This window comes from Puntigrus tetrazona, chromosome 7 (assembly GCF_018831695.1).
Source record: "Puntigrus tetrazona isolate hp1 chromosome 7, ASM1883169v1, whole genome shotgun sequence".
NCBI lineage: Eukaryota > Metazoa > Chordata > Actinopteri > Cypriniformes > Cyprinidae > Puntigrus > Puntigrus tetrazona.
The window spans coordinates 22,029,196-22,047,874 of record NC_056705.1 but is presented as its reverse complement, the minus strand read 5'-3'; the positions used below and the strand labels follow the sequence as shown (position 1 = coordinate 22,047,874).

General features: G+C 37.1%; 3 protein-coding genes across 3 annotated transcripts; 1 reads left to right on the top strand and 2 right to left on the bottom strand.

The window, feature by feature from the left end:
* Positions 1-117: 117 nt before the first annotated feature.
* psmc3 (proteasome 26S subunit, ATPase 3) lies at positions 118-3,763 on the bottom strand. The gene is made up of 11 exons (XM_043245771.1): positions 3,656-3,763; positions 3,069-3,149; positions 2,853-2,978; positions 2,654-2,758; positions 2,421-2,483; positions 2,173-2,310; positions 1,941-2,084; positions 1,319-1,564; positions 1,082-1,227; positions 712-793; positions 118-468 (listed from the first exon to the last, which is right to left on the bottom strand). Exons 1-11 carry the CDS (start codon positions 3,695-3,697, stop codon positions 358-360), a joined length of 1,284 nt encoding a protein of 427 aa, XP_043101706.1. The 5' UTR covers positions 3,698-3,763; the 3' UTR covers positions 118-357.
* Positions 3,764-4,882: 1,119 nt separating this feature from the next.
* Positions 4,883-12,618, bottom strand: mtch2 (mitochondrial carrier homolog 2). The gene is made up of 13 exons (XM_043243907.1): positions 12,471-12,618; positions 11,526-11,610; positions 11,283-11,389; positions 10,921-10,944; positions 9,672-9,728; positions 9,422-9,479; positions 9,272-9,323; positions 9,142-9,201; positions 8,951-9,044; positions 8,695-8,742; positions 6,704-6,771; positions 6,358-6,433; positions 4,883-5,695 (listed from the first exon to the last, which is right to left on the bottom strand). The coding sequence occupies exons 1-13, from the start codon at positions 12,555-12,557 to the stop codon at positions 5,609-5,611; spliced, it is 903 nt and encodes a 300-aa protein (XP_043099842.1). The 5' UTR covers positions 12,558-12,618; the 3' UTR covers positions 4,883-5,608.
* On the top strand, positions 9,738-17,554 carry c6ast1 (six-cysteine containing astacin protease 1). The gene is made up of 11 exons (XM_043243911.1): positions 9,738-10,285; positions 14,118-14,294; positions 14,614-14,697; positions 15,126-15,216; positions 15,341-15,371; positions 15,472-15,537; positions 15,689-15,838; positions 15,924-16,041; positions 16,448-16,626; positions 16,788-16,869; positions 17,025-17,554. The coding sequence occupies exons 4-11, from the start codon at positions 15,151-15,153 to the stop codon at positions 17,161-17,163; spliced, it is 831 nt and encodes a 276-aa protein (XP_043099846.1). The 5' UTR covers positions 9,738-10,285; positions 14,118-14,294; positions 14,614-14,697; positions 15,126-15,150; the 3' UTR covers positions 17,164-17,554.
* The last annotated feature ends 1,125 nt before the right edge of the window (positions 17,555-18,679 follow it).

Below are 18,679 nucleotides of genomic sequence, written 5' to 3'. Positions count from 1 at the left end.
TCAGGACTAACTGTATGAGCAATGTTAGATGGGGGGGTATTATTCACTACTACTTCGCCCATCAATATTAATAAAACAGGAACATATGCAGAAAACACTTGACACCTTCAAAGAAAATAATGGAAAAAAGGTTTGTGTTTTAATGAACTGAAAGAAACAAAGGTTAACTGAAAAATATTCCATAAGTCATCACTGTGAGGCAGTCCGATCTGATTTCGGTTGATCTGTCTCCAACAGAACCAGGTAATTACTCAGAACAGTAATGGATCCCAGTATGGATCCCGATTCTGCAGTTGGACCACTTTCACTCTCCCATACACACATACACACACACACAGTCCTCTACTGGGTACTGGGTTAAGCATAGTACTGCAGATTGGCTTTCTTCTTCGCCTGCACCTCCAGAATGCCCTCCATATAGTCCTCATGGTTAAGTTCAGTGGCCCCACGGCGCAGAGCAATCATGCCCTATCACACAAATGAACAATATACATTTAGGAAAACATGCATTAACAATTTGGAGCAATGAATATTCCCATTAAAAAGAAACCCAAGTGTTTAAATGTAGCATTAAAGAATGTAATGCTCATGTTTTGTAATGTTTTGTAAATAAAAAAAAAACTCTTTGTCATCATACAGCTTACATTAAATCATTTGAATGATTGAATAAAGATGCTAGTAGTAAAGGTAAATTGCAATGATCATACTTACAGCTTCAACACAAACTGCTTTACATTGAGCTCCATTGAAGTCATCAGTACAGCGTGCCAATTCTTCATAGTTCACATCAGGACTATAGCACACAAATTCAAGAATTACATGAAATAAATGGTAGGAGAGAACAACGTTATTTTTCTGTTAGAAAATTATTCAAATTTGCAAATTTATTCGAATCAGTTTTCCAGAAAGAATAGATGAATGACTATCATGCAATATTTTAAAACATTAAATAAGCTCTGAAAGTTGATGCACAAAAATACAAAATGACCATTTAAAAACAAATGCCCAACCTAACAGTAAAACATTAACACAGAGCAACACCCAAGACCAGCTGAGACATAAAAGAACAAATGTTCCATACCAGACATTCATCTTGCGTGAGTGGATCTGCATAATACGAGCACGAGCTTCCTCGTTGGGCATGGGGAACTCAATCTTACGATCCAGACGACCTGAACGCAGCAGAGCCGGGTCAAGGATATCCACCCTGTTAGTGGCAGCAATCACCTTGTGGGAGGAAAAAAAACAAAACATAAAACACTTGACCGGGCTGATAGGTCCATGATTATGGTAGAAGCATAAATGTTTGCGTATGTACCTTCACTTGCATGTTGGGCTGGAAGCCATCTAATTGATTGAGCAGCTCCAGCATGGTCCTCTGCACCTCTCTGTCTCCGGCCTTCTCACTGTCAAAACGCTTAGTGCCGATAGCGTCCAGCTCGTCAATGAAGATGATGGAAGGAGCTTTCTCCTTGGCAAGGGCAAATGCGTCACGTACCAGTTTGGCACCATCACCAATAAACATCTGCACCAGCTGAGGCCCAGCCAACTTCAAAAATGTTGCCTGATAAAGGACAGTAAAAGAATAATTTGTTATAAAGTGTAATGCATCAATACAAAAAGGACTGACTATAAATCAAAGAGCAATTTACTTTGCCACTTTCTAAAAATGTTATTTGTACCAGCACAAAAGCAGATCTGAATTAAAAGTCATGCACTGAACATTCTGTAAAGACTGTAATAGTATGTGTCAGCAAACCTCATATCAATATGCGCATTGCATGTTTCAGAGTGCTTTCAAACAAAACTTGTGCTTATAAATCAGTTGAAGTAAATGAGTTTTTGACTGTTTAATGTTTGAATTAACCCCACTCCCCTTCCCCCCCAAATCATGCAGCCCTAACACTGATGTTTCGCTCGCTCGCTCAGAGACACTGCACCTTGGTTTGGGCTGCGCAGGCTCTGGCAAGCAGGGTCTTTCCTGTGCCTGGTGGTCCATACATCAGAACTCCCTTTGGTGGTTGGATTCCCAGATTCTCAAACTTCTCTTTGTGGTTCATGGGCAGAACAATTGCCTCCACCAGCTATAAAATAAAAGCATTGAGCTCAGAGGAAAGGAAAAAAAAACACTAAACAACAACTAACATTCAGTCTACAATATGGTCATTGTACCTCTTGAATCTGTTTGTCAAGGCCGCCGATGTCACTGTACTGCTCTGTAGGCCTCTCATCCACTTCCATGGCCTTAACTCTAGAGTCATACTCAGTGGGGAGAGTCTCCAAAATCAGGTAAGAGTCTTTATTCACACCCTGTAAACAGCAGCAGATGCAAACTCACATTTCAAAGCGAAAATGACAACATTATTTAAGGTTGTGAATATCCTGAAATAATGTGACAAGGGAAATTAGTTCTCACTTACCACAAGATCCCCAGGTTTCAGTTTCTCAGCATCCACCAGACCAATCACAGGCAAGAAATAGGTCTGCAATTATAGTACTAAGTTATACACTAAACCATTATAAAACCATTAAGATAAAGTTACATGAATCAGTTTTCATAAAAAAAGCAAAACACAACACACATGTTTGAGGAAAGATTGGAAATGATGGAAACTCATGGGCACACAACAACATTGCTGCATATATGACTCACCTGCCGCGTGGAGGTTTTGATGACGGCACACTTGCCCTTCCTCTGCGAGTCCAGATCAATATTGGCTCCATCCTCCTCTTGGTCATTAGGATCTACATCTAGCAGCTTCCATTCAAACACACAATAAGTACAAATACTAGATGCATACAATAAAAAACCCCTCACGTGTCCCACTCTGACACTTTGTATTAGATTTTACCTCTATGACGTTGGAGACGAGGTAGGGCAGAGTCTTGTTCACTTTGATTTTCTCTGTGTTTTCCTTGATCTTGTCTTTCATGGCTTGCAGCTCATGAGTGACACGCAGAACCTCACTCTTCATGATCTGTAATCATAAACATCACGATGAGGCAAAGAACTGCACGAAGACACTGTAATCAGCTACACACTAAACATCAAATACAGAGGATACTACCTTAATCTCACTGTCCAAAAGACGAGTCCTCTGAACAATCTCTTCAGTGGACATCTTAAGGACCTCTTCGCCGATGCCATCCTATAAAATATAACAGTCATGTTTGAATACAAGTTGTCTGTTTTCAAGTCTTCTAGCCCCTAACCTCATAAACGTCAGGCATCCTGTATGCTTCCTACACTCAAACAACATCTTATGCGAGCAGCAGAAAACCTCAGTTACCATGATTACCATTAGCTTTCCCTGCTAACGTTATCCTAGCAAGTCACATTCACACTTTCACTAAAGACGCACTGAGATTTTTGTTTGTAATTTTATACTGAATTCATATCTTAAGTTGTTCTGTCGTGATCTACCACGACGAATGATCGTTTGGGTGACTGCACAGGCTTAAAGAGAATGAATGAAGCGCCGTGAAATTCCCTGTGTCATGCTACGCTCTTCCACGAGAAAGCCATCAGACCTAAACCCGGCGCTCAAAGACCGCTCAAACCCCGCGCTCCTAGTGCACGTTTCTGCACACGTGTACAGTATTTACTAGTTTAGGAAGACAGTATTGAAACACGGAATAATAACATAAAACAGACCTCCACTTCATCCCAAACTGATCTGTCATTCAGCGACGACATCTTGAAAATGTTGTTTCTGCTCTTTTTCTTCGTCTTGTAGACTTTTGGGTGTTTGCTCGCTGTGCATTACCGCCACCAATTGGACAGGAGCGTCAAAATTAAAGTAAAACAACCCCAAAACAAAAACACATCAACCAAATCATCCAATTACTTGACAGTGTGTGTTTATATTATATTAAAATTCATTAATGTAAATCTGTTGTTTTGAGATATTTAGTTTTTCCCTTTAACCCGTGTCTTTCTGAGTAGGCGCAGCATCAGCTTCAGGATGTTCAGTTGCTTGTACTGCTGAATCATCAGCTTTGGATTCCCATGTGCAGGTACTCACACAATTCTAAGTAGTTTTTCATAATCAAAAATTTCACAAATGCACAAGAATTTCATAAACTATATTGTGATGTAGACTGCCCACTGTGAATCGAAGACTTGCCTTCCTCTACCCGTTTAAGGGCTAAAAAATGGATAATTCTGTTGTAAAAAATACCATTAGATGTCCTCTTCTTTAAGCCGACTTTGAATTCTGGAACATATATGTCCAGGTCAACACTGAATCATAGTCCTTTTTATATAAAATACTTAACCTAATTTCCTAGAAATGCTGCAGGAGAGGATGCCGCCTTTCCATAATCTAATAGCACAGTACTGTAAATTTTTTTTAAAATTAGGTCTACTGACATAAAATGAGGATCGCAAACAAAATAAATAAATACTGAGTGCCTTTAAATCTGCTATTGTACTATATAAATGCTTAATGTGGTAATATCAAAGGCATTAAATATTACAAAGCTGAATACTGTACACGTACATTACAATTTTACATAATTGTAAACAGGATACCTAAACATTCAGCCTAACTACTTCGCTTTGGTTGACACTAATAGTTTTAATGCATATTTTTTATCTTTTCAAAAACATTTTATAGCATCAAATAAAACTGGTAAAATCCGTTTAAAAATCCAGTGATTAATAAATCCCTATTTAATAAATAACCTTTCTTTCTTGCATGCACAATACGTAAATAATACAAACACTATTTGCAGTTGTGTTTAAACTGTATTTCATTCACTTTGATCTCTAGACAATGACAGAAAGCGGAAAACTATATTGCAGCTAGTTACTGAAACGATTCATGTATAGCACCAGTCCGTTGTGCAGACGATGGACGACTAAAACACAAAGACCAAAAAAAGCATTCTCACATTTATTTGGGTCAATTAGAATGTCATTAGAAGTAAAAATCTCAAATGATTTTGACTGGACCGGAGCTCTGATAGAGACGCAGCTGAAAACCGCTCTCCACAACATACACTGTTTTAACTGCCTCACTGATATGAAGCCACAGAGGCTCGCATCGGTCAAAATTACCAGGATGGAGGTAAAGCTTAAAGTTATGCAAAACACATCTGGTAGACATCAGACAGACAGACAATGCAGTGGTGTAAGGTGCTTCATAACCTTCCTCTCACACGAACACACACAAAGCAGTCTGCTTCTAACATGGTAGAGATTTGATGTCAGTGCATGAACCAGTAGAGACAACAGCAGGTGTATTATTACAGTTTTACTGACAAGCACAAAAAACAGGGATGTAAGGGGCCTGTACTGGACTCAGGCACAGATGGTCTAGAGCGCCCTCGTGTGCTCCACTGAAATTATACTGCGGTTTGTTTAACTTGGTTATGTATACAAATCCCTGGGTATTAAAATAAAGCTCTTTATGTCTCAAATCATAATGTATTGAAAACAATGTACTGATAAAATTAACAGTAATAATCCAGGAGGCTGAGGCGGACTGATTATCAAAAAAAGTTTGTCATCTTAAACAAGTGCATACGAAGAATTAGGAGTCCAACTTTGTGGGCCAGCTCAGTTATATTATTATAATTTTAGACTATGCAGATAGCTTCCCATTCAAAAAAATCTCTTCTGCTCAATGGCGTACGTCTTCCCTGCAGGCAGCTTTCTGAAGAACAGACTATTGCCTCTGCTCATGTTGCCCTGAGAAACACAAGAAGAAGAGGGAATCATAATTTTATTATTCCTAATAACAAAAGGTCTTAGTTACAGACAATTGTTTTTCTTCTGTTGCTTAAGATGTTCTGTCACTCATCCATTTAAACACAATAACTTGTTTGGATGACAAGAGAAGCAAATTGATACTGAGCAACAGAAAAGAAAAAACAAAACAGGTAACACTTCTTAACTGTTAACTACATGTGCCTCAAATTCTGAATTTGCTGCTTACTAATGTTAGTGTGGTAGTTGTTAAGCTTAGGTATTAGGTAGGATTAGGGATGTAGAATCAGGTCACAGAAAATAAGGCATTAATGTGTTCTTAATTAGCACCAATAATTGGTTAATATTCTAGTACCATGCATGCTAATAAGCAAATAGGTGTAACAGTAAAATAAAGCGTTACCAAAAACATATCCAGATTACAAGAATAAAAATGCTTTCAGGTCGTTCTAGGCAGTCACATAGGTAAACTCATTATTGTAATAGTGGGCTGCTTTAATTCTATTAGCTCTTTAATTCGATTAGCCTAGTCAAATTCCAATTAACATTAGAAGCTCAACAGTGGAAAAACTAAGACATTCAAGAAACGCTAACAAAATTCAAATCCCCATAGCCAATAACGCATATCAAGAAATATTGCTTACCTCTCGGCTCAGGTGACTCCAGCAGTGGACCCAGTTGGGATAAACGCCAGCATAAGGTGGCAGACCTCCAGCCAGCCTGGGTCAGATCAAGAGAAACATTACTTACAACAATAACTTTATTAGCCTTGAACACTAAAAAACGACATGCCAATATATGTCAATTACATAGGAAAAAAATTAAGAAATGAACTTTAGTCAAAGAACATGATCATTTAAAGGGGTGAAGAAGTTTAAGATTTTAAGCTTCTTTTTTTAAACTTTAGAAACACACCATCTAAATACTGGCTCACTATTTAGCACAATTTCATGTAAAATGTTTCCACTAGAGTCACATAGCATCCCTTACCCACAGTTATTTACTGCCATCAGGTTGGAAACCAATACAAATGGATACGTCAGCATACTTGCAAAAAACTAAGCAAAGATGAAAAAGATACAATTGGAAAATACATTAGAATGAGTGTAATAGCACAACTTGGTAAAACAAAACAACAATAGATTTGCCATTGCCATCATTGAACTTGTCAGAAACGAACACTTAAAATCAAAACATCTCTCTCTGGCTACTTTCTAAACCAATAGCTGTCTTTTTTTTTTTTTTATCTTATTTTTATTTGTTCAGTTTTATTACTATTATATTACTATTTTATTAATACAATTATGACATGTAGAAAGACATCTGAAAAATCCTACTCTCTACAGATTTTTAAGAATATTCATACATCGGTTGGACAATAAAACTGAAACACTGGCCAATTCATCGTTGAAGTTTTCATGGCTAAATTGGACCAGCCTGGTGGCCAATCTTCATTGACTGCACATTCCACCACAGCAGAGTGTGAAGGTTTAATTTAGCAGAGTAATAGCATAGTTTTGCTTAAAATATTGCAATGCAAACAACATTATGTGTGACATATCAGAGTTCAAAAGAGGACAAATTGTTGGTGCACATCTTGCTGCGCATTTGCGAAGTCTTTGTGATGCATCAAGAGCTACGGTATCCAGGGTAATGTCAGCATACCACCAAGAAGGATGAACCACATCCAACAGGAGTAACTGTGGATGCAAGAGGAAGCTGTCTGAAAGGGATGTCCGGGTGCTTCCCCCAAATTGTATCCAAAAAACGTAAAACCACAGCTGCCCAAATCACTGCAGAATTAAATGTGCACCTCATCTCTCCTGTTTCCACCAAAACTGTCCATCGGGAGCTCCACAGGTTCAATATACATGGCCGGGCTGCTATAGTTCTTTTTTAACTTCTTTTTTATATATATTTCTTATATTTTATATTTATATATACATTTAAATTTGTTTCTATTTTGATGCTGGTCGGTTGTAAAGAACATTTCACTGCATGTCGTACCATGTATGTATGTGTATGTGACAAATAAAATTTGAATTTGAATTTGAATTTGATTTGAATTTAGCCAAGCCTTTGGTCACTCATGCCAATGCCAAACGTCGATTTCATTGACGATTTCTGGTGCCAGCAGTTAAAATCCTGGTCTGTGGACAATGTGAAACATGTATTGCTCTCTGATGATTTCACCTTCACTGTCTTTCCCACATCCGGAAGAGTTACAGTGTGGAGAAGCCCCAAAGAAGTGCACCACCCAGACTGGATCAGTGATGGTTTGGGCTGCAATATCATGGCATTCCCTAGACCCAATACTACCAAGCCATTCCGGAGGACCATGTGCACCCAATGTTTCAAACATTGTATCCTGAAGGTGGTGCCATGTATCAGGATGATAGCGCACCAATACGCACAGCAAGACAGGTGCCAGAGCGGTTTGATGAACATGAAAGTGAAGTTGAACGTCTCCCATGGCCCACAGTTACCAGCTCTAAATATTATTGAGCCACTTTGGGGTTTTTTGGAGGAGCGAATCAGAAAGCGTTTTTCTCCACCAGCATCACGCAGTGACCTAGACACTATTCTGCAAGAAGAATGGCTCAAAATCCCTCTGACCACTGTGCAGGATTGTCATTCTCAAGACCAACTGATGCTGTATTGGCTGCAAAAGGAGGCCCTACACCATACTAATGAATTATTGTGGTCTAAAACCAGGCGTTTCAATTTCATTGACCAACCCCTGCACATTTGTAATATCATCTGAAAGCATATGAGCTAGAAACATCAGCCAACTCCTTTTAGTTTTTTATAAACCAATAATAATTAACTAATTATTTATAATTAACTTAATAACTGAAACATGGCAACCATGTTTTAATAAAAATGTATAAAAGCATTATTTTAAACAGAAATTACAGGCTGGAGGTGGGTGCTTGAGACACTATTCATCAATTAATATTTCTTTAAGAAAAAGGACTTACCCCAGTGACAGCTTGAGAGCAGTTTTTGATCTCTCCTGTATGACTCGTCTGAGACAAACAAGAGGGCAATTAACTGCATAACATGCAACTATAATTGACACAAATGTAGAATTGTTGTTGTAGCAAAACAGTATACAAGAATGAACTAGTAACTACTGAAAGATTACAAGAATCTTGCATACATAAAACTTAATTTTGTACAAATTTAGGGTCAGGATGTTCTGTTGTTTGTACACAAGTCTGTATGTTTACGTACCGAGTCGTCTATAGCATATGTGTTTATGAAGTGAGCGAGCATGTTGCAGATCCACAGGGAAAGAACGTCACCCAGTAAACGAGGAATCAGGCCACTGTGGGTCGACAAACACAAAAATGCAGAAGGTAAAGACAAAGAAATTACTAGAATTTTTAATGAATTTAAGGTTAATGAAAATACTTCACACTTACGCAAAAAACCCCAAGATTCCCTCTTCCCTGTAGATGGTAACTATGGAGTCAAAGACACCACTGGAAAGAACAAAAAAAAAAGATTAAATGTGCAAAACAGAGAAGAAAAACAACAAAAAAGAAAACTGACCTGTATTTGGCTTCTCTACCAATAAACTGGACCATGCATCTGAGTGTGATCACTGGGATGGGGAAAAAACAACAGTTGACATTCACAGACTGAAAGAAAAGTGAGACTCAAATCACAAAACCACTTATTTATTGTATTAATTGTATTTACCATGAAACGGGTGTGTGACAACAGTAGCACATGAGCGTGCAATCATCTCTTTAGTGGTCTAAAAGGGAAGGAAACATCAAAAACGCACAAAACATTTTACATTTCAGTAACAATAACTGGAGCAAATGTTAAAGTGTGTTTGTAAATATTTTCTACATGTATCTGTCAGTCACATTAGACTCATGACTATATAAACATATATGGTGGGTGATATGAAAACTAGTCCAAACTTCTGCTTTAGGTGTCTCACCTCATTTATTACATGTTGCAGAGAACCATCCTCTGCTTTCTGGCTGCTTCCCATCATCTGAAAAGATCAAGAGATTAAATATTTGCTATTATAATCATCTCACATGTGTAACTAACTGCAGCAATGCCACTCCAACTTAAAGGGGTCATATGATGCGTTTAAAATTTGAAGCGATTTAAAAGTGTCACAAGCTCTTGGTGCATAAAGAAGATTTTCATTTTCAAAGACTGAAGTCTGAAAACAAAAGAAATATTCTTTATAAAAGTTATGACTTATAAACCCCTCACATGCTCTCACAAAATGGGGGGCGTGTTTTCATAACACCGCCCAAATGTTCACGCAAAGAAAGAAGGCAGAGCTATTGCTGGAAATAACATGTGCTGGACACACTGTGTGTCATTGTGAAACTACTTTCTTTGTGCTTCCAAGAGAGGACACAATTAGAAATCAGTTGTTTCAGTTGCATGTACAACACTGTTCCAGAGCAGTTCAACACAAATAGGGTGTGTTCAGCGCATTTACGGAGGACTTTTTCCTGAAACTGGGAGCAGGTTCTGCCAGCTGTGCACAGAAGCTTTAGGGCAATTCTAACTGGCTGGCGCTTCTGAATTAAAGTAAGTTATGTTTTCTTATTAAAATAATCTGCTACTTACTATTCAAACAATTGTTTTGTGAAGGGAACGTTAGTGCTGGATGTCGTTTCTTCAATCACAAATGCAGACATGGTGTTATGTTTTCTTTAAACTGTTGTATGTTACTTATGTTAACCAGTATGTAGCACCATGGTCCTGCGAGACACAACATCTCACTTCGCTGTATGTCCAAACATGTAGCAGAAATGACAATAAAACTGACTTGACTTGATGTTTATGAGGTGTGATGCAACGCAACACGTAAAAAACAACAACAAAAAAAAAAACAGTACTAATTACTCATGATAATCAGTAATTATGTCCCCACAGATGCCTAGTTTGTAACCTGCCTTATTGTTTTGGTGTCACAGCACCGGGACTCTGCGTTATGATAAGGGGAATAACACTTCCACCCAAAAGGCTTGAGGTATTCGGCCAATCACTGCGCACTGGATAGCTTTGTACAAATCGACTAAAACTTAAACCACATAAACACATTGCATTACGCCAAATACACAAAATAATGTTCTTTTTAGTAACATCACATGACCCCTTTAAAAAAAAAAAAAATAATAAAATTTTAATAAATAGATTCAAGCACTAAAATAATACCCTACCTCAATTTTTTCCTCCTGGCATTTCTGTGGGTTATAACAAAAGGTTAGAGCCATTTAAAACGGAGTATAAATAACCCCTGCTTTGCAGTGCCCAGCCAGATAAACACAAAAGTCACACTGCAACAGTCTGAACACTGCAACATACAGCTAGTAACACCTCGCACAAAACATGGTAACAAACGTCTATCTAAAAGTAAAAAAAAAAACATTACATGCACTTTACTGATTGCAAATGGTTACAAAGGAAAAACATGGCATTATACACCAGACAACTAAGGATCACACACTACCAGAGTTTCAGAACAAGAATTCACAAAAACAAAACAAAATAACCTCTGAAGGACCCAGTGTTCATATTGTACCTGCAGGACTCTACTGTGAACAATGGTGCCAATGGTCCCAGCACAAAGCCTCGGGGCGAGACCTTTAAATAGGCCTGATTTCCCATCGATCTTGTCGATGTGTTTGGCTAAATGAAACAAATGTAAGTCTAAGAACTGCATTTTCCAGAATTTTCACAATTTTAAATATCAAATGTAGATTTTTTAATGGCTATGGAATCCAGACACACAAAAAAAAAACAATTAGGTTCTTGATGATCTTACCATATGCAAAAAGCCCTGGAAGCTGGTACACCTGTCGACCAAACATATTTCTTCCTAAGGTAGGAGGAAGAGGTTCATGTCCAACCTATATTTGCAAAGATACAAATGTGTTAGTTCACCAAAAAAAACAACAACAACAACAACAAAAAAAAAAAAACAGGTGAACGTGACAAATTACAATATAGTTTATTGTGGTGCTAAACAAAAATCGAGCACTTATATAATAACTGTTTATATACAATATCTGACTTGGAAGAAAGAAACAATCAAAATAACACGTTATATTATTATTATAGGGTGTTAACACATCAGAGGTAAATTCTGTAAAATCCTGAGTAAAAACCACATTTAGCTTACAGAAGTAAAGCTGATTCACTTTTCATGTCTACACAAATCAATGTTATGTTATATTATATATACACACATACCTACATTAATACACACACACACACACACACACACACACACACACACTTATATGCATATACAGTAACCTTTATCAGTGCCCTGAAAGACAGCGGACACTGGTGTAAAAATGCTGTCTGCACTGTTTCAGTGGGCTCATAATGCATTATAACGCACAGTACGACTTGTCAGTGCACAAAAACTGCCAAACAAATGACACCTGACAGACCTAAGAGGCTGACCTTTTAGACTATTCCTTAACACACATACCAGACAGACAGCGGTCAACAACCCTGCTAGTACAGCTAACTACCCCCACAATGATGAGCACAGATACCTTTACTGTTGTAAACAAATGTACTTTACACAACGATGCTCGTGTCCAAAAGACAACACGGCTTTATGTATTAAGCAGGTTACTGTTCATTAACGAACTGGCTAACGTTTATCAACATGCTATCAAAAGTAATCGACAGCAGCGCGCGTGCAGGCGTCAACTTGCTACTGCTCTCATTTTTGCGTGCATTGTGTAAATCCTACCTGAACTAAAACCTTGATGTACATAAGAGGGTGGGAAAGGATTGTTAATCCAGACCCAAAGAGGACTTGGCCACATGTGTCCGCCATTACCAAGACGATACGAAACGTCCCCCTCCTTGACAGAAGGTCCGTTGGTAATACGCGCAAAACAGTGTTGCCAGATCTCGCTAAAAACTCCGTAATAAAATTCGCCTAACTACTCTAAGCCTAAAACAACCAATTACCCTTACAAAACAATAGGGGATCTCAGTTTTATGCTGCCGATATTTGCCAGATTTCGTTTGTCTGATTCCATTATTAGAGCATTTTACAAACAAAATGTTTCACAAACAGCGTACAACTGGATTACTAGCTAGCTAAAATCACAAAACTCTCTATCTATTACACAAACATATGGGTAAAAATAAACAGAAACAGAAATCATCTCACACCGCATGTGGGGATAATTGACAAATGTTATGCTTTCTGGTATGGGCCAAGTAATTCCTAATAAATGATTTTATTCTAGAAACAATTATAAAGGCAATGGCTAATAATTGCCAACCACGACTGTCTGCATTCATAAGCCAACGTTATTTTAGATATAAAAAAGAACAATGTTGCCTATAAAAAGCGGACATGGCAACATTGGTGCATCACGTGATGAGGTAGCGCGTCTTCATAGGTCACCTGATTGGGAGCGTTTCCTCCAATCTCCTGCAGGTGGCGCACTCTTACAACATTACCACTACTGTATTGAACATATGAAGTGTATTATATATATATATATATATATATATATATATATATATATATATATATATATATATATATATATATATATATATATATATATATAGTATGTATGCATAATCATAAAAAACAAGTCTTTTGAGTGCTCTTGAACCTGATCTTCTTTTCATAAGAGGCTGTTGAAATTTAGGCTTATTTTAAACAACAATAGTTTAATCACATGGTTAACTTAGAATTAACATTACATAGAATTAATGAACACACAGTGGATACATAGTTTTCAGCCATATTATTAAATGGACTATACCGCTCCGCTTTGAGCACACGACCAAGCAACGCAATGGCAACGATGTCTCAGACTGACTGATACAAGCAAACTTAAACTTCATTGAGTTTTGAGCCATTCACTTCTGTTTTGTACACATTGTCATAATATTGTGCACTCTCAGAAATAAAGTTACAAAAGCTGCCACTGGGGCGATGCCTTTTCAAAAAACATGCATGTTTGTATCTAAAGGATGAATTTTGGTACATTACAGGTACATATTAGTCCTTAAAATGTACATATTTAAACCTAATAGGTACAAAAGTCCAAGCCAACATTGACATCTGGGCCCCATACGGGTTATACCTGGGCAGCCTGGGTTCCATGTGGGCATGAGCTGAAAATTGATGTGGGTCTCATGTGTTTTTCACTATCTGGGTCCCATATAGGTTTGTACATATAGGACCTTTGTGGACCTTCATTCTTCATTCTTCATTCTTCATTCTTCATTCTTCATTCTGCCCCAGTGACAGCTATTGTACCTTTATTTCTGAGAGTGTATCTATCTATCTTGCTTTATTGACCACTTTATAACTATATTTTACTATCTAACAATATTGTTGATAAAGGGGCACTTTTGTTTACTTTAGGAAAAGGGAATGGGGCTCGAGCCCCCAAAGTACCCCCTCTGCATGTGCTCGGTGCAGATAAGGCTGCCCTGAGGCGGTTCTGTTCCAAAGTCTGTGAAAAGAAGAAATAGTGCATAAATACTAGAATATGACCCACCTCGACCCAGAACGAGCTGATACTACTTGAGTCATGGCAGAGTATGTATTTTATAATTTATTATTTACATCTTGTATTTTCATGATTTTATGTTTTTACTCATAATTTTATGTTTAAAACATGAAATTCTTTTCCCAAGTGTGATTTATAGTTTCATGGCCAAGGGGCTTTTTTTGTGGAGGCTTTATGAAGTTGAAAATTGTGTATAATTTTGGTGCAGCATGAGACGGAATGAGTTAATACTCATGAGCTATACGCTTGGTCCTTAAGCTGTTTCATCAACTGTGTATCTGTATATCTCTGAATCATTAAGTGGTTTCATAAATCGTCTGAGATTGTCTGTAAATTATAATTTGACAGGTGGTGGAATGAAATTTTAATGGAGAGCACTTAAGAGACTGAGCAAGGAGCTGGATTCATTCTGAGTATTAACACCAGTGTGAGGTGAGTGTCTTATCTTTTGATTTTTTATTCAACAGAGGTGAGATTTACAGACATGTTTGGAACAGGCACGAATCCGAGAATATTTTGATTTCGATTTCAGAATACAAAAGTGATTTATTTATTTATCTAAATGACAGAAATATTAAATATCTTTATGCACATTTATAGGGGCATGCTACAATAGCATGAAGCTCAACAGTAGTTTCTTACACCATTCTCACAAAAAAGGGACCATTTCATGAAGTGGAAAACTATTGAGATTATTAATGTAATTTCAGTTTATCGGCTTGATTGACCAGTGACGTGATTAGACAACAAACTTAAAGTGCGTGTGTACATACATTTATTCATTTTCTAGATGTATCTTAATTAAAACATACTGTGCACAGTTTGAAAATGAAAATCCCATACATATGTGTTCAATCCAGAACAGCTTCTCAGCAAGCTCTCGTGATGTTCCTGTTGGTGGCAGTCTGTTTTCTGCTGAGCACTTTTCAAGCTCAGAGTCGCTCTGTTAAGGTAAGAACAGACATTTCAGCAATATCTGAAATGAAGAATAATATCAATAGCAGCCTCCCACTGTGAACATTTTTCATTTTTATTCAGTGTTTTTAAACAAACATATGTTCAAATGTTTAAACAGGATATCTTGGAAAAGAGCTGTGAGGAGAATGGTAAGAAATGATCTGTGATATAACTAATGGCCATGTTGAGTTTATTTAAAATAATTTACAGTTTTTTAACACAAAAAAATAATCCAACACTGATTCTCAGAAAAGAGCGCTGAGCAAGGCGATATATCAGTGTCAACTATAATTGAAAGGGCCAACAAATATGCAGGTAAGACTTTGTTTATTTTAGCAACAGTAAAAAAGATAAACGGTAACAATATTTAATAGACTTGATGGAGATGACGGGTACTTCTACATATGTACAAGCTCATAATGAGACTTAATGTTTTGAGTGAATTACTGTGCTTTATACCACACAGGACAAAGAATGAATGAGCCCTCGATTGTATTCGGAGACATTGCTGTAACAACAGGCTTCATCACAGATCCATGCACAGCTTATGGGTGCAAATGGCAGAGAAGCAAAAACGGAAAAGTCTTTGTGCCCTACGTCATCTCTGATAAATACTGTGAGTGAAAGCTGTTACCTAATTCAAAAGCCTGTACTACATCATAACCCGTTAAGCCATTTTTAATAACTGAACTTTCCAACAGCCTCCGAGGAGAAGGATGTCATTTTAGAAGGCTTGAGATCTTTTGAGAAATCCACTTGCATTCGCTTCACTCCTCACACAATACAGAGGGACTATATCAACATACAGCCCAATACAGGGTAAAACATCTGATTTCATTTATAACTCTAGCGTTAGGGTTAAATTTGCTATAAATGTTTTAATTATGGGATTTATTTTTAATGACCCAAATATTAAAATTTACTCACTCAAGTTCCAAACATGTAGGAATTGCGTTTTTTGTTGAACCCCAAAGAAGATTGGCTATTCCCCATTAACTTAAATAGTATAGATGTAGTATTCTTTTGTTTTGTTTTTACATACTGTGGAAATCGATGGCTACTGCCAACTTGAATACTAGTTACATTGTAGCTCAAGGCTTTGTTGGTTCATATACAAGGAGGCACCAGCAAGGCACATAAATACATATTTCTCCAGAACAACTGAACCTGCTGTACTGAATTCTTATATTGTATGTTTGAACCTTCAATTATGTGTAATCCTCAGGTGCTACTCTTTTGTGGGTCGTCGCATTGGAGGTCAGACGGTGTCTCTGGACCGTGCCGGATGCATCTCACTGAGTGTAGTGCAGCATGAGATGCTTCACACATTAGGATTTCACCATGAACAAAACCGCAGTGATCGTGACAATCATGTCCAAATCCTGTCCAAAAACATAATTCCGGGTAAATCTCATTAGTACACATTTATTAAGCATGTTGTGCTTTACATAGTTGCAAATCTTCCTAATGAGGGCAGAGAAGCGTCTGCTGTTAAATGCTTTTAAAGGTCACTAAGGTTTATGCTTTTTAATATGAATGAATATTGTTTTTATTCACTGTAATAGGGTTGGAGTACAACTTTAACAAAATCAAGACTAACAACCTGGAAACTCCTTATGACTACAGCTCTGTGATGCACTACGGAAGGCAAGTCTTCTTGTAATTTATTCAAAAATATATGTCTTCTCTGGATACACCAAAACAATTTGGGAAAATGGACTGGCAGAACTACAGTTTGTGACAATTGTGCCTCCGTAATGTGTTTGATTACGTAATGTGTGTGTATTTTTGTGTGGTTTCAGGTTTGCCTTCTCAAAGAACAAACAGCCAACCATCATCCCTATTCCTGACAGCAGCATGTCTATTGGGCAAGCTGAGAAAATGAGTTCAAATGATATTCTACGTATTAACAGGCTCTACTGTAGTACGGTTTCCTATTAATTCATTTGAAAGAATATTATATTGTCACAGGTTCATACCTTGATAAGCATTTGCAGTCTTTCTTTGTTATTTTCTTTTTTTACTGTAGACATGTTTCTTTTCTCAGAATGTCACAGATAAGAGGTTTCACTGTTCTTAAGGCTTGAGTACACTACACGACTTTTTTAAACGCTAGATTTTTAAAACGCTAGACATCATACACTACACAAAAATCTATTTTTTACAGTGTATTCCAGGCTGTAGTTAAAGAGGACTCAATACTCAATACTACAGATTCAGTTTAGGTGTTTTCGATTAGCATAATTTTAGAGTGAGGATTTCAACTGTTCGGGCAGTTTGTCATTTAGCTTCAGGTAGCTTGTCATGTAGATGAATAAAATGTCTAATAAACAGCCGAATGAAAGAAATACATAACATTTCTCTTCCTCTGTCTTATGATTTATGTGCCAGTGTTTGTAAGGTTGATAATCTCCACAGAGCCATTTACAGTAGGCTAGTTTATTCTACACAGAAAGGTTGTGTAAGGTCCTCTTTTGAAATGAGGGTCTGTTAAATGGTGAAATTTGATGGAGCAAATGTAAGAGAAATCTTTAGAAATTTAGTAAACAGAGGTTTACTAAGTGACTACTACCAAACTGACATAATTGATTAGACTTTCTTATTAGTTTTCCTAAAGTAATTTTTTCTTAGTAGAAAAATCGTTGTATGAATTCAACTTGTTATATTAGCCTAGTCCTTAAATGCAAATTTCCAGTTTTTAAGTGACCTGGAATGTCATTCATTTATTCGTCTTAATTGACCCTCTTTCTCCATAATTATTATTTTTTTAAATAGGCATCAACTTTCTCATTCCACAATCTATTCAATATAAAAACAAGAAAGAAAACAAGTGTAATACATATAAATAAATAATAAATAATATATATATTAAGTATATTTTCCAGCACAACAGTCATTAAATATCTGACTCAATAAACCCAATACACATTTATTCCTCAAGGCACTGTTTTAAAGAATGATGATGCAATGTCTCACTCATAATTACTGCAGGCATAAAACAAAAGAATATCATCAGCAAAAAATGTATTGGCTTAAATGTGTCACGGTGTGGTGCAGGGAGAAGGAGGACTCGACGAGGAAATAACTTTAACAACTTTTAAACTTTAACAAAAGAACAAATAATACTGCTGCAGGCAAAATAACCACACTTACTAGGATGACGACCGGACGATTAAACAGAAACAAACTGGGCTTTTAAACAGAAGGTAAATGACATAATTAATGAGACACACATTAATTGAATGTAAAAATAATCAACATAGGAACAGAAAGTGGGTCACACGGAGCACATGGGAGGTGAAAACAGCAACAAACGAGTCCAAATACGTGACAAACTGTCACTGAAAACAATAGTTTTGAGAATGTGGTTGAGAATAAATAACTAAATTGCAGAGTTTTATTCTACTGCGGCAGTTACGGGACCATCCGTGTTGGATATACAGGGTTCCTACATTTT

Bases quoted from the DNA above. Each gene is read 5' to 3' on its own strand.
- psmc3 (XM_043245771.1), bottom strand. From the start codon at position 3,697: ATGTCGTCGCTGAATGACAGATCAGTTTGGGATGAAGTGGAG. The intron at 2,979-3,068 runs GTAGTATCCTCT...TTATGATTACAG, and splicing joins TTTTGGACAGTGAGATTAAG to ATCATGAAGAGTGAGGTTCT. The intron at 794-1,081 runs GTATGGAACATT...TGTGTGCTATAG, and splicing joins TCACGCAAGATGAATGTCTG to TCCTGATGTGAACTATGAAG.
- mtch2 (XM_043243907.1), bottom strand. From the start codon at position 12,557: ATGGCGGACACATGTGGCCAAGTCCTCTTTGGGTCTGGATTAACAATC. The intron at 9,202-9,271 runs GTCAGTTTTCTT...TGTTCTTTCCAG, and splicing joins GGTAGAGAAGCCAAATACAG to TGGTGTCTTTGACTCCATAG. The intron at 6,772-8,694 runs GTAAGTCCTTTT...ATCTTTGCTTAG, and splicing joins GCTCTCAAGCTGTCACTGGG to TTTTTTGCAAGTATGCTGAC.
- c6ast1 (XM_043243911.1), top strand. From the start codon at position 15,151: ATGTTCCTGTTGGTGGCAGTCTGTTTTCTGCTGAGCACTTTTCAAGCT. The intron at 15,372-15,471 runs GTAAGAAATGAT...ACTGATTCTCAG, and splicing joins AAAGAGCTGTGAGGAGAATG to AAAAGAGCGCTGAGCAAGGC. The intron at 16,042-16,447 runs GTAAAACATCTG...TGTAATCCTCAG, and splicing joins AACATACAGCCCAATACAGG to GTGCTACTCTTTTGTGGGTC.